The sequence below is a fragment of the Mustela nivalis genome (assembly GCF_964662115.1).
Source record: "Mustela nivalis genome assembly, chromosome: 17".
NCBI lineage: Eukaryota > Metazoa > Chordata > Mammalia > Carnivora > Mustelidae > Mustela > Mustela nivalis.
In genome coordinates this window covers 62,167,975-62,181,509 of record NC_139036.1, presented here as the reverse complement: position 1 = coordinate 62,181,509, position 13,535 = coordinate 62,167,975, and the positions used below count along the sequence as shown (strand labels likewise).

Genomic DNA, 13,535 nt, shown 5'->3' with positions numbered 1-13,535 from the left:
TTTGCAGAGTGACTGGACTCCCGGACAGCTAGGGTTTGTCCAGAGAGAGGCAGCCGGGTCCCAGCCGAGGAAGAGGTCACTGCAAACACGGTCTGCGTCCAGGGGTGCGTCCCTCCGCCTTCCTGATGGCCCATGTGTCCATGTTCAGGTTTTCATTTTAATCAGGCTTAACATCTCACTGGTTTCCCCGTTAATTAACAAGTTAAAACCCTTGACATGTGTTCATTTTATATTTGGATGAGTCATAGTTTTACTTCTTTAAAAAGTACCTTTTAATACTTTTTTGTTTAGGGCATCTGCAGGCTGCTGCCACTGGACACACGAGGGACTAGAAGCCAGAGACCTGTCCCCTCCCCAGCAGCCTACGGTGCCCAGAAATGAAAGGAGGGCTCTGTGATGTGTTAGGACGTGCTGTCCGTTCAGGGGCCACAGGGCACTGGTGGAGGACACAGGGCGGGGATACCAAGGTCAGCTGCGAAGGAGGCGTGGGCATCAGCTTCGGGGTGGGAAGGAAGTAGATCAGGGTGGGAGCAGCTCGTGGTGGAGCTGGCGGGACCATCTCACGCAGCGGCAGGGAAGGGGCTACATGGCGGAGGGCCAGGAAGCAGGAGACACCGAAGGGTAGGTCCTTCGGCCGACGGATGAGCTGCATCGGAGGAGGGCTGTGGTGGGAAGCGGTGGGGGGGGCACGGAGGGCATCATGCTTGGCAGGAGGTACTGCCAGTGGGGTCCCACAGGTGGGGGTTCTGTGACTGCCAGGCCCGGGAGTCTCCGGGGCTGGCTCCTGCTGTGGGACCCCCAGAGGCATAGCAGGTGCACAGGGCAGACATCGGCTCTCCGAGCCTGAGACCACGGCCTACACTGTGCCTTCCCACACAGCGTGGACGAGAGCAAGGCGATGAGAAGAGGGGGCTTACACAGGTGCCATGGCTGAGACATGCCCAGGGCATCCGGCCAGGAAGGAGCAGAACCCAGAAAGAGTGCCGGTGTGGCCCCAAACCCTGGCTTCGGTCCACATGCCTGGCCACTACGTGAACACGCCCTCTCCCATGGGCAGCACAGCTGCGGTTGAAGAACTTTGCAGTAGTGCCCGGAGCTTCGTTCTAGCTGTGGAGGACTTGATGGGTGTCGGAGCCTGTGCAGCCTTCATCCAGGCGAGCTACCAGGGACAGGTGCTGAGGGGGCTGGGGGAGGCTCCTGGCTAACCCCCTGCCAGGCCCCCAGCTTTGCCACTGAGGCCTCACTCAAAGCCTCAAGCGCCCCCTGAGACCTCTGGCTTCCTCCCACAGAGGACATCCTCCTGTTAAAACACAGGAGGAAGACATCTAACTGGCCCCGCCTGGCCTTTCGCCAGATGCTGTCTGAGCCCTGGCCTCAGGGTGCTTGAGCACTGACACCGCGCCATCCACACGTGGGTTACCCAGCACCTGGAGAGCAGACGGCTGAAATCACTCCGGAGCCATTGCTGGTGGCAGGCAGAGGCCCTGTTTTAAGTTTCCTTCTGCCTTTCCAACCTGTGTCACTTCCTCTCGCCTCTCGCTCAACCCTTGCTGTCCTCTGGGTGCTGTCTCTGGTTCTAGCCAGACCCAGGGCACTCGGTTCTGGGCAGCCCTCACCTGGCCTGCCGCATGCTAGGCACCTCAGGGGATACCTGTGGGACCCTGCACCACTGTCCAGAAGTGAGGGGAGTAAATGCTACCCAAAGGGCAACCCCAGACGGCAAGACCAAGGGTTAAGTCTTCTCCCCTTCATGCTCCAGTGGACAGTTCTCCAGAGCTCTGGGAGGGTTCAGGGTCCAGGTCCAGCAGCCCACAGTGGGGGCGCCAACAACAGAGCACACTGGTCCTGGCTCCCTGTCCTTCCCTGCCTCACTCCCTAGCTCCCAGCTTCATGGGGACAAAAACCCTCACTGAACAGGCCCAGGCTGAGGCTCTGCTTTCTGGGTGCCCAGGCCAAGAGACAGGCATTCCATGGGATACTCAGATGCCTGCGTCACATCCACTCCCGATGTTTGCTCAGCTGTTCCTTGAATGAAGCCTGATGGGAACCTCATTACTTCCTGCAGCCAGGCCAGTGACGGAGTCCAGACTCTGGCTTCAGGTCCGCCGTGTGTGCCAGAAAGTCATGAGATCGTGCCTGGCACACAGGAGATGCTTAGCTAATGGGAATCTCCCTCTCCAGAGCTCCTGATGGCCTGGTCCGTCTTAGAACGACGGCTTCCACGCATTAGTTATCCCAGGAAACGTTTCTTGCCTGCTTTACGGGCCAGGTGCTCAGTGGTGCTCAGCTGCAGTCTCCCCGTGCACTGTCGCGGGACAGGATTTCGGGTCTCTGGGGGACTCCAGTGGTCCTCCTCGTGACAGCACTTGGCTCCTCCGCCCAGTAGGGGTGGGGTCGCTCCGAGAGAACGGCTGAGCTGGGAGTCAGTGCTCCAAGGGAGAGCTGAGAATCCTCGGAGGAGGAGGGAACAATGGAGCTCCTGGGCTGTCCTCCACCATCACCCACTGGCCGACCCCTGCCTGTGGCTGTGGGGACAGCAGCGGGGTCCGGGCACCCTCACCCTGCACCCAGTGGCCAACCAGCTGGAGGGGATGGAAGAACAATCCACAGTCCCTGCGGCAGCAACAGAACCTCAACAGGTCTGAGGTCCAAGAACTTAGGCTGCTGAAAATGGAACTGACGTGCTCACGTCCACACCAGGCCTCCGTCCCGTGGGTTACTTTGTTTAGAGACTGGCTGCCGTTCCTTGGTGAGCCATTAAACTAACATGGTGAGTTCCCGAGCCACCTCAAAACGCGAGACGAGACCGTTCCAGCTCTGGCCACACATGGTCAGGCAGCTGGCTGCTCCCCTGAAAACATGTGGACTCTCCAGGGCTCTGGCCACTGCGGCAGCCCGTCCCCTGGAGGCCGAGCACACTGCCCTCCTGAGTGCCTGGCTGTTCCTGGCCTCCTGGCCACCCCACTGTCCTGGCAGGGGGAGCTGGAGCTCTGCTGGGGTTCGTCCTGCCAGGAAACCTGCGAGCACGTCCACACGTCTTGCAGAGCTGGCTCCTGGGGACGCCTGGCTGTTTCTGGAGCTCCAACTCATCCCTCCCTGTTACCCTCAAGGAAGTCTCACTGTGGGTCTGGGGCCCAGCACCCAGACCTCACTGCACCTTGGCCCCGACACCAGCATCTTAAGATCCTGTTGGGCAGTTTTTAAATTTGAAAGCCCTCAAAACTGGTGCCAGGTCTTCTGAATACAACCACCCTCTAGTCTGCACAAGTCACAACTGTAGCAGAAAGGTCGTTCCACGCACCCACAGCCCGAGTTTTCTGTGCCTCCCCTTACGTTCCCTGTGACTTCATCCGTATTTTCAGTCCCCGTGAGTCCTCCCTCTATCCCTCAGTCCCCGGGCCTGGTCTCTCTGTTGAGAATCTTCTCACTGGTGAAGGGACTCGTCTCAGGCCGTCCCCCAGCCTCAACCCTGCATTTCTGAAGTGCCTCCCGGCACTCTGTCTGCAAAAGGCAGATAATAGCCAAACTTTGATTGCCCGAAAGGCAGTAAAAACCAAGTTTCTGGCAGCAAGAGAGGTGCAGGAAGCAAGACGGGGCAGCCAAGCCGAGTTCGATAGCACGTTCTGTGGAGGCGTGAGGCACCCGGTGTGGCCCCCCACCTCTTCCTCCCACACGCACGGAGGAGGGGCTGGCTCTAAGCCCACGGGTGTTCCGGTAGCTACCATGAGACTTCTTACCAACTTGCTCAAAATAAACTATTCCCACTATGCCAACCTTTGGAGAACATGAGGTCCTTGGGAACAAACTCCCAGCCTGGCTTTACCCCACCGTAAACAAGGTGGCATCTTCACTCATCTGACCTAAAAATTTCAACTTGTACAACAGGCTTTGCAAATACAGACGCAGGTTAAGGAAAAACTAGGTTTGAAGTGATGCTTAAAAAATCTACAGCACAAGTGTGGCTTTGCTTACACCCTTAGTGTGTAGAACCACTTTAACCCTAGTTCGGGGCTCCAACCCTGGTCATCCGCTGGGACACACCCCAGGTGGGGACAGTGTGTCGGCCAGTCTACCAGCTCCAGGCAGGACTCAGTGGGCCCCCAGGGGCCGGTCCCACCAGGAGGGGCAGACGTTCTCACAGCTGAGGGGACCCCACCTGGTAAGAGAGTGAGAGCCTCCATTGAGCACAGCTGGAGGGGACACCTGTGGGAAGGTGTTCTAAGGCACCTACACCGAAGACCCAGAGCCCGGGCAGGGGACGCAGACACCAGGGGCCAATGCCAGCCAGAGGCACAGCCAGGCCCCTGCCCCCTGCACCCCTTCCTTGCTGGGACAGCTCAGGTATCCTTGTGCACCCCACCCCCCTGCCAGGCTTCTCCTAGTCCACTGTCGGGTCAATCAGAGGACATGTCACCTGCCTGCTTTCTTTTAAAAACGGTATGCGAAAGGTCATCTGGTTTGGATTTTCGGGTGTAACCAACCGTAAAGCGCGGTTCTCTGGAACAAAATCCACCTTCTCCACGACCTCAGTATTTTTATGACATTTCATTTCACTGAGGACCTCGGAGGGATTTACTCCTTCAGGTGAGAGCACCAGGGCTGGAGGCCAAGGGCCAGGGCAGAGAGGAGGGTGGAGGGACACAGGACCTGCCCAGGCTCCAGAGCACAAGATGCCTGGACCCCTGGCGCGCAGCGCCCCCTGCCCCAGCCCTTCCCCCGCCCAGTCCCCTGCCCTTCCCGGCCCTCGCACTAACATCCATCTAACATCCCCCTTGCCTCGCTGCCCTCCCCACGGCCCGCCCCTGCCCTGCCGTCACTCCCCCCCATCCGTCCTCCCCCTCTCTGTGCCCGCTCCCCTAACCCTTCCTCCCCCCAACCCCCTCTAACCAGACCTGGGCCTTCCCCTACCTCCCGCTTCCCGGAGCCCGCCCCTCCCCGTTACCCCTGCCCTCCGCTGGCCCTCTCCCTCCCCACTGACCCACCCCTCCCCCACCCCCCCAAGGCCCTCCCGCTCCCCACCGACCCGCCCCTGGCTCCACCCCTCCCCACGGGTTTGCCCCTCCCCCTTCCCCGCCCCTGCCCCTCTCGGTGCACCCAGTACCCCCGACCCCCTTCCCACTGACCCACCCCTCCCCCTCCCCTCCCTCCAGGCCCGCCCCCTCCCCGGGTCCGCGCGGTGCTCCCCACCCACCTCGGGCTTCCGGCCTCTCTAGGCCGCTCCCCTCTACACCCCGCCGATCCATGGCTCTCCGCACCAATAGGATGCGCCCCGGCCTCGGGCCTCGCCTCTCGGGAGGCCGTCTGCGCACGCGCCGCAGGCCGACGTGGGTGGTGGAGCGCCGGAGGCTCCGAGGGCGGGGCGGCTGCCGGAGCGCGTGGCCATGCGGGCCCGGGGGGACCCCGCCGCCGCCGCGCCCCACGTGGTAGGTGCCCGGGCCACGGGGGTCGCTTCCGCCCGCCTCTCCCCTCCTCTACCCCCTCCCCGCCCCGCCCCTTCTCCCCCCCCTCCCCGCCCCTTCTCTCCCCTTTCTCTTCTCCCTCCCCGCCCCTTCCCTTCTCTCCCTCCTTCTCCCCGCCCCTTCCTCTCCCACCTCCTCCCCCCTTCCCTTCCCTCCCTCTCCTCTCCGCTCTCCTCCCCCCGCCCCTCCCCGCCCCTTCCTTTCTCTCCCCTCCTCTCCTTTCCTTCTCTCCCCTCCTTCTCCTCTCCCCGCCCGTCCCGCCCGCCCCTTCCCTTCTCTCTCCCCTCCCTGCTCCCGCCCCCGCCTCCTCCCCGCGGAGGATCAGCCTTCCCGAGGGCCTGCCCAGGAGGGTCTCCGCCCGAAGGGGCCGCAGCCCGGGAAGCCGATGAAGCCCACCGTGGGGCTGGACGTTGTGTTTTACGTGGCAGATTGGAGGACAGTGAAACACTCCCTCCTTTTCCTTTAAAAAACAGCGTTTCCTTAAAAATGAGCACGTGAGTGCGGCAGGGGACCGCTTCTCGGGTCCCACAAATCCGGGAAGGGGCAGCTGAGTCGGAGGCCCGGAGTCGAGGGCTTGACTGGGTTGCACGTCGGGTTCCGAGTTTGTCCACACCGCATTCGGGCTCGGTGCCCCGCGACCTGCGCACGCTCCCCGTGGACGCTGCACACACGCGTGTCCGTGCGTGGCCTCGGGCGCACCGCGGTCGGGCGCGGGCTCGGGGCCCCCGTCCGTGTCCGAGGACCCGCGTCCGCCCGCTGCCGGCGGCCGGGCTGCCCGGCGTGGCCCGCTCACTTCCCACGCGTGTGTCTGGTGGCGGCCGCGGGAGGCCCCCGCAGCAGACCCCCGGGCGAGCAGGGCGGAAGGGCCAAAGGGTCGGGGTCCCGGCGTCCCCGCGCCCGCCGCGCTTCACCAGCGTCCGCCGAGAGAGTGACCGGGAGGTTATTCTCAGGCGGGGCAGGCAGACCTGCGGACGCTCGTCCCCCAGGACGATGCTGCCGACCAGTGACGGGCAAACGGCCTGCGCCGTGGGGTCGGGAAGGAGCGTCGCCTCTCGGACTCCCGGTTGCTCACCGAAATGCCCACAGACCAGGGCGGGGAGGCCTGGCCTGCTCCGTCTCGGGGGGGCCTGCGAGCTGGCGGGGGGCGGGCGCCGTCTCTCCCTGCGGCCTCCCCGCGGGCTCTCAGGGGAGTCCAGCCTCGGCCTCGGGAAGCCCGCGGGGGCCGGCAGGGACACGACCGCCGAGCGGACGGCCTGACGGCGCCGGGGCGCGCTAACCGGTGTCTTTGGCTCGCAGTCGGTCATCCTCCCCGTGCACAACGCCGAGCCCTGGCTGGACGAGTGCTTGCGGTCCGTCCTGCAGCAGGACTTCCAAGGCTCCATGGAGCTCTCGGTCTTCAACGACGCCAGTCAGGTAGTGCCCGCCTTCCCGGTGGGGACGCGGCGGCCTCGCGCGTCCCTCGGGGCTGTTCCAAGCGAGCTCCTCGTGCTTCCAGGACCGGTCTGCGGCCGTCATTGAGAGATGGAAGGGGCGGCTGGAAGACGCGGGGATCCCGGTGGTCATCGGAGGGCACGACGCTCCTGCACCCCGAGGAGGTGAGTGACCGGGCGGGCTAGCAGTCCACGGCGAGGACACCTTCCGTGCCCTGTGGACTTACACACCGTTAACCTTCGAAACAACACCGCGGGCTCTTCCCCCAGCGAAGAGGCGGTGCTCGGGAGTGAGCCGAATCCCCAGCCCAGGCCGTAGGGTTCCCGCCCGAACCCCAGGCAGGTGCGGACAGCGAGCGCCGAGGGCTCTTCTTATAGGCGAGGGTGGGTGGGCGGGGGCTGTTGTAAACAGAAAGTCCATTGGAGGGAACCCGGAGCGGGGAGTATAGTGGCTTCTCATTGGCTGGATGGTGGCCGTCTCCATTGGCTGAACTGTGCCCGTCTCTCATTGGCTGGGCTGTTGCCGGGGCAGCAGGAAACCTTCAGTCCGGGAGCTGGGTTAGTGAAGTGGTACCCACCTGCGAGGTGCCTCTCTTCCTGTTGGGTCTGTAGTCGATACCCAGGGCTGGCCACAGAGCGCCCCCTGCCGGCCTCCTGACTCTGCTCCAAATAAGATTTTCTTTTCTTAACTTTCATAATAATTTCGTTTTTAAATCCTGGCAAAGAGTATCCTGAATAATAAAGTTTATCACTTATTAAGAACCCAATACACCTAAATTTCTTATTCTCTGTTAAGGGTTTCTATGAGATCACCGTGCGTACTTTACACTTAGCCTATTAATGCTGTTGGGTGTTTTGTTTTTAGAGTGATTGATCATATTATTGATTACCTCTACTTCTTAAAATTATTTCCTTGTGACATTAGATTTCTTTTTGATCATTTTTTTAAAGTCTTATTAAAAACTAGCTTTTGGTTTCAGTGATTTTCTATATATATTTTTTTCTATTTGTCTTTTCTGTTTCCACTCTGATCTGTATTTTCTTTCTTTTGCTTACTTTGGGTTAAATTTGTTCTTTTCCTAATTCTTTTTTTTTTTCCCCCTAAGATCTTACTGATTTATTTATCTTAGAGGGAGAGCACACACATGAGCACATTCAAGTGAGGGGTGAGGCGGGAGTGGGGAGGTGTAAGGGCAGAGGAAGAGAGAATCTCAAGCAGAGACCCAGTGACCCTGAGATCAGGACCTGAGCTGAAACTAAGAGTTTGTTGCTCAACTGACGAGTCAGCCAGGTGTCCCTGTTCTTTTCCTCATTCTTAAGGTGGAAGCTGAGGTCATTGATTTGAGACCTTTCTTCTTGTCTAATATAAGCATTTCTTGATATAAGTTTCTCTTTTTCCCTCTTACTGTCAGTTTAGCATATCATAAAAAGAACATACCAATTTTGCTAAACTGACAGTAAGAGGGGAAAAGGGAAACTTATATGTTCTTTTCATGTTGTTCATTCTGTTTCAGGACACCTTCTAATTTTCTTTTGACTTATTTATGGATTATTTACAAGTATGTTATTTAGTTTCCAAATATTTGAGAGGTTTTCCAGATATTTTCTGTATTGATTTCTCTTGTAACTCCTCTGTACTGAAAGAACATACTTTGTCTTGAATGTGTGGCCTATCTTGGCAAACGTCCCATGTGCACTTGGGGACGTTGTGTAGCTGATGGTGTTGGGTGGAGATTTCCATAAATGTGAATCAGATCAAGCCGAGGACAGTCTTGTTTAAATCTACCGTGTTACTGATTTGGGGTTGACTTGTTCTGTCAGTTATTGAAAGGAAGCACTGAAACCTTTAACTCTGTCCCTTTGCCTGTTCCTCTCTGTAGTTTTCTCCATTTGGATTAACAATATTTTCAAACTCTGTTAACATTTAGGGTTGTTAGGAGGAGTTGACCTTTCATCAGTATGAAGTGACTGTCTTGATTTTGCTGATCTTCTTTCCTCTGAAATCTATATTCTTTGATATAAATTTAACTGCTCTGGCTCTATTTTGACTAGTGTTAACATAATATATGTTTTCCCTCTCCTTAAACTTTAACCCATTTGTTGAAGGGTACCTCCTTTAAAGGGTAGCCGCTCCCCACAGACTCTTGTAGACAGCAAATGCAGTCTGACAACTTTCACCTTCTAACTCGGTGTTAACATTAGTTACATTTAATATAACAGCTTTATTCCTGTGCCACACAGTTAACCTGTCAAAGTGTGGAGTCCTGTGGTTTTAAATGTCCTGTCAAGTCTTTGGCTGTGCTGGCCTCACCGAATGAGCTAAGTGTTTCCTCCTTTTCTGTTGTTGTTGTTGTTGTTGTTTCTTTTTAGAAGAGTGGAAACGACTGATGTTCTTCTCTAAATGTTTGATAAAATTCATCAGTGAAGCCATCTGGTTGGAAGGTTTTTTTAATTTGTTTTTTTGTTTTTTCTAAAGATTTATTTTATTTATTTGACAGAGAGACAGCAAGAGAGGGAACACGAGCAGGGGAGAGGCAGAGGGAGAGGGAGAAGTAGGCTCCCCACCAAGTAGGGAGCCCAGTGCAGCCCAGTGCAGTGTTAATTCAAACTGAGAAATTCCCAGGACCTTGGGATCATGACCTGAGTCAAAGGCAGATGCTTAACTGACTGAGCTACCCTGGTGGTCCTTTTGTTGGAGGGTTTTGATGAATTATTCAGTCTACTTATTTGTTATAGGTATGTTCAGATTTTATATTTCCTTTTGATTTAGATTTGGTAGTTTATGTATTTCTACAGATTGTCCCTTTCATGTAGGTTATTTAATTGGTTGGCACACAGTTGTTTGTAGTATTTTCTTAGAATCCTTTTAAATTTCTGTTAGTCAGTAGTAAGGTACCCACTTTCATTTTGGATTTAGTACTTTGAGTTCTCTCTTTTCTTGGTCTGGCTGCAGCTTTGCCAATTTTGTTGATCTTTTCAAAGGACCAACATTTGGTTTCATTGATATTCCCCTCCCTCCCCCCCCTTTTTTTTACTTTCTATTTCATTTATTTCTCTTCTGATCTTTGTTATTTTCTTCCTTTGCTAGCTGTGTGTTTAGTTTGCTCTTCTTTTTTAGCTTCTTAGCATGTAAAATTAGGTTAGTGATTTGAGATCTCTTTTATGAAGGCATTCATAGCTATGAATTTCTCTCTGAGGGTTGCTGTTTTTGCATCCCATAAGTTTTCGTGTGTTGTGCTTCCTTTTTCACTTATCTCTAGGACTATATCTCTAAGAATATCTAAACATATTCTAAGAATACATCTAAGGATATTCCTCTGTTACATGGAACATCTGTATGTGTCTATTAGGTCTGCTGGTTTATGATGTTGTTCGGTTTTCTGTTACCTTACTGCTCTTCTGTCTAGATGATCCATCCATTATTGAAAGTGGGGTGTTGAAGTCTTAAACTATTATAGTAAAACTGCCTTATAAAAAAGAATTAATCCATTTGAGAAAGAGAGATAGTGAGAAAGAGCACAGTGGGGTGGGGACAGAGAGAAGCAGACTCCCTGCTGAGCAGGGAACCCAACACAATGCTCCATCTCAGGACTCTGGGATTGTGACCTGGGCCGAAGGAAGACGCTTAACCACTAAGCCACCCAGGTTCCCCAAAACTGTCTTTTTCTCTCTTCCGTTCTGTCAGTTTTTGCTTCACTTACTTTGGGGCTCTCTTGTTAGGTGTGTGTAGTTTTATAATTGTTATGTCTTCTTGACTGACCCTTCTATCAATATAGAATGTCCTTTATTTCTAGTAACAGCTTTTGACTTAGGGTTTATTTTTGCCTAGTATCAGAATGACCAACCAGTCCCGTACTCTTTGGGTCACTAGTTGAATGGAATATATTTTTCCATCCTTTCACTTTTAACTCCTCTCTGGTTTGGATCTAAAGTGAGTCTCTTACAGACAGTATTTAAATGGATCATGTGTTTTTAAAATCCATTCTCCCAATCTTTGCCTTTTAATTGGAGTATTTAATCCATTTATGTTTATAGTAATTAGTGACAAAGGCAGCCTTTTACCATCTTGTTGTTTTTATCTATACATTTTATGTGTTTTTCTGTTCCATAGCCCGCCATTAGTGCTTCCTTTTGTGCTCAGTTGATTATTTCTAGTAGCGTGCCATTTTGATTCCCCTCTAGTTTCCTGTTGCTTGTATTTGTAAGTTATGTTCTTAGTACTTACTGTGGAGATGACAGTTAATATATTAAGTTTACAACAACCTAGTTTGAATTAACACTGATTTAGCTTTAGTACTGTCCAGGGCTCTGTCCCCCACAGTTCTGTGCCTCCCACTTCAAGTTGTTGTCACGGTTCACGGGGATATCATGTGCCCATCGAGGTAGATTTATAATCATTGCTCAATGTATTTGTCTCTTATGTCAGATAGGAAAATTCAAGATAAAAAAGAGGACAACACTGGCTTTTATATTAACCATGTAGTAAAGTTTATTATTGTCTGTTACTCCTTTGGGTGGTTTCAGGTTCTCGTCCAGTGCAGCTTGGTTGTAGCCGGCAGAGCTCTGTTAGCGTCTCTTATAAGGGCAGGCCTGCTAGGGGAGAGCCCCTCAGCACTTTTTTTTTCTGGGCATGTTTTCATTTCTGCTTCATTTTTGAAGGATGATTTTGCCAGATAAACAATTTCTGTATGTTATAGAGCTAACCATACATTACCTACATATTGTTTTATACAATTCCTTTTTAAATCACTTAAAAGAGGGAGGGAGAAAGGTGTATTTATATTGTTTGTTATAATTACTAATTACCTTTGTTGTTTTTGTTTTTCTTTTCATATGGATTTGAAGTACTCCTTGGAATTCCTTGGGGTCAATCTTTTTAGCCCAGAGAACGTTCTTTTGTGTTTTGTTTTGTTTTTAAATTTGACAGAAAGAGATCACGAGTAGGCAGAGAGAGAGAGAGAGAGAGAGAGAAAGCAGGCTCCCAGCTGAGTAGGGAGCCCGATGCAGGGCTCAATCCCAGGACCCTGAGATCATGACTTGAGCCGAAGGCAGAGGCATTAACCCACTGAGCCACCCAGGCGCTCCTTCCTTTTGTATTTTTTGTAAGGCAGATGTGCTAGAAATTCTCTCAGTTTTTGTTTATCTGGGAATGTCTTCATTTCTTCTTATTTTTGAAAAATAACTTTTCTGGATATAGGATTCTTGGTTAATAGCTCTTCTGTTCGAGTGCTTTGACTGTGTTACCCCACTGCCCCGTGGCCTTGACCACACTCAGAAGCCAGGTCAGCCACGTTTCCCATCCCCTCTAGCAGCAGCTTCCCACCAGAGCTTGAGTGCTTTAACCCATAGACTTCCCCACACCCTACGCAAAGTGCGTGGGGAGTGGGCAGGAACCACTTCTTGGTGATACCGTACCAGGGGTAGACAACGCTCCTGTGCCAACATGGGGGCTGGGTAGAAGGGGGGCCCTGCTTTTCAGTCTCGCGTGCTTGGACCTCAGCCTCAGCACCAGGTGGTGAGGCAGAATGAGAAGTGCTGATGTCCTGTGGCCCCCAGGAGAGTGCGGTACCCACACCATGGGGAGGGGTAGGGATGCAGCAGGTCTCGGATCAAGTACCACAGACTCTCACTGTTCTTCCCAAGATTTAGTCTTTTTTTCAGTGAATGTTTCTTCAGTTGCTGTATATCCTTGGAAGTGGTGGTGGTTTTTTTATGATGTCCACCAGCTTCTGTCTAGACAGTTCAGGCAAACTGGGGGACTCTGTGAACTGTCATTCCTGAAGCCTAACTCCAGTCAAGATCTGCGATGGCTCTGTTTTATCCCTATTGACTTAGTCGCTGGAATTCTCCGTTTTGCTATTTCAGGGGTCTCAGCCTTCCAAATGCCCGCCTGTATCATCCATTGCGCATCGTGTGAGGGTCCTCCGACAATGTTTCTCCCCTGCACCCTCGACGCTGCTCTTGTCCTGTGTTGTGAACCCCCCGGGAGCCCAGCGTTAACTCTAGAGAGACAGACGCAGTAAAGAGGAGAATCTCGCGAACACCCATGTGGCTGCTGTTTCCAGTGCTCGGCACTCACACATCTCCCTTTGCTGTCATTTTCTTTCTGCCCGAAGGACCTTGCACATTTCTGGGGTGTGATGCGTTCCTTTGGCATTAGTGTGTCTGCATCTGGCTCGTGTGGGCTGGTGGACAGTGCATTGAAGAAATGTCCTCACTAGACACACAGCCTTTCCTTAGTCCCATCTGCTGCCCCCAGCTCCCCTCCCGGACAGGGGAGCTTGTCCCTCAGGTCACCTTCCCCGGTGGCTTGTCCCCCTGCTCTCTCTCTTGCTCTCCTTGCTCCCTTCTTCCCACCTTTCCACCTTCCTTTGTTCCTGCAGTCCCTTCCTCTACAGAGCGGCTGGGAAGACGAGAGGGAAGGCCTGAGACAGCCAGGCTTCTGCATGCTGGGAGCAGCCCCTCCCCACAGATGGTGCCTCTTGAACCTGATGTTCTTTTGCTTCCTAGGAATGGAGGGAGGGATGGGCAGTCAGCTCACCTCACAGTGGTGGCTAGAGAGAAGGACAGAACCCCACAGTTCTTCCCAAGTGAGCCCCTGGACTATGCTGTTTGGGTTCCCCCCATGCCAGGGTACAGCCTCCTT

The 13,535-nt window shown here is 53.8% G+C and overlaps 1 protein-coding gene and 1 long non-coding RNA gene across 2 annotated transcripts in view; one reads left to right on the top strand and one right to left on the bottom strand.

Moving 5' to 3' along the window:
• Positions 1-257: 257 nt before the first annotated feature.
• LOC309850995 lies at positions 258-4,765 on the bottom strand. Its single transcript, XR_014304571.1, has 2 exons — positions 2,254-4,765; positions 258-662 (listed from the first exon to the last, which is right to left on the bottom strand). It is a non-coding gene; the product is annotated as an uncharacterized lncRNA (long non-coding RNA).
• A 507-nt stretch (positions 4,766-5,272) lies between these two features.
• Positions 5,273-13,535, top strand: part of B3GNTL1 (UDP-GlcNAc:betaGal beta-1,3-N-acetylglucosaminyltransferase like 1) — a gene marked incomplete at its 3' end in the record, with an annotated part of 73,294 nt that continues 65,031 nt past the window's right edge. Inside the window, 3 exon segments of the mRNA XM_082705653.1 lie at positions 5,273-5,423; positions 6,756-6,872; positions 6,955-7,054. Coding sequence (XP_082561779.1) covers positions 5,382-5,423; positions 6,756-6,872; positions 6,955-7,054 — 259 coding nt within the window. The 5' untranslated portion in view covers positions 5,273-5,381.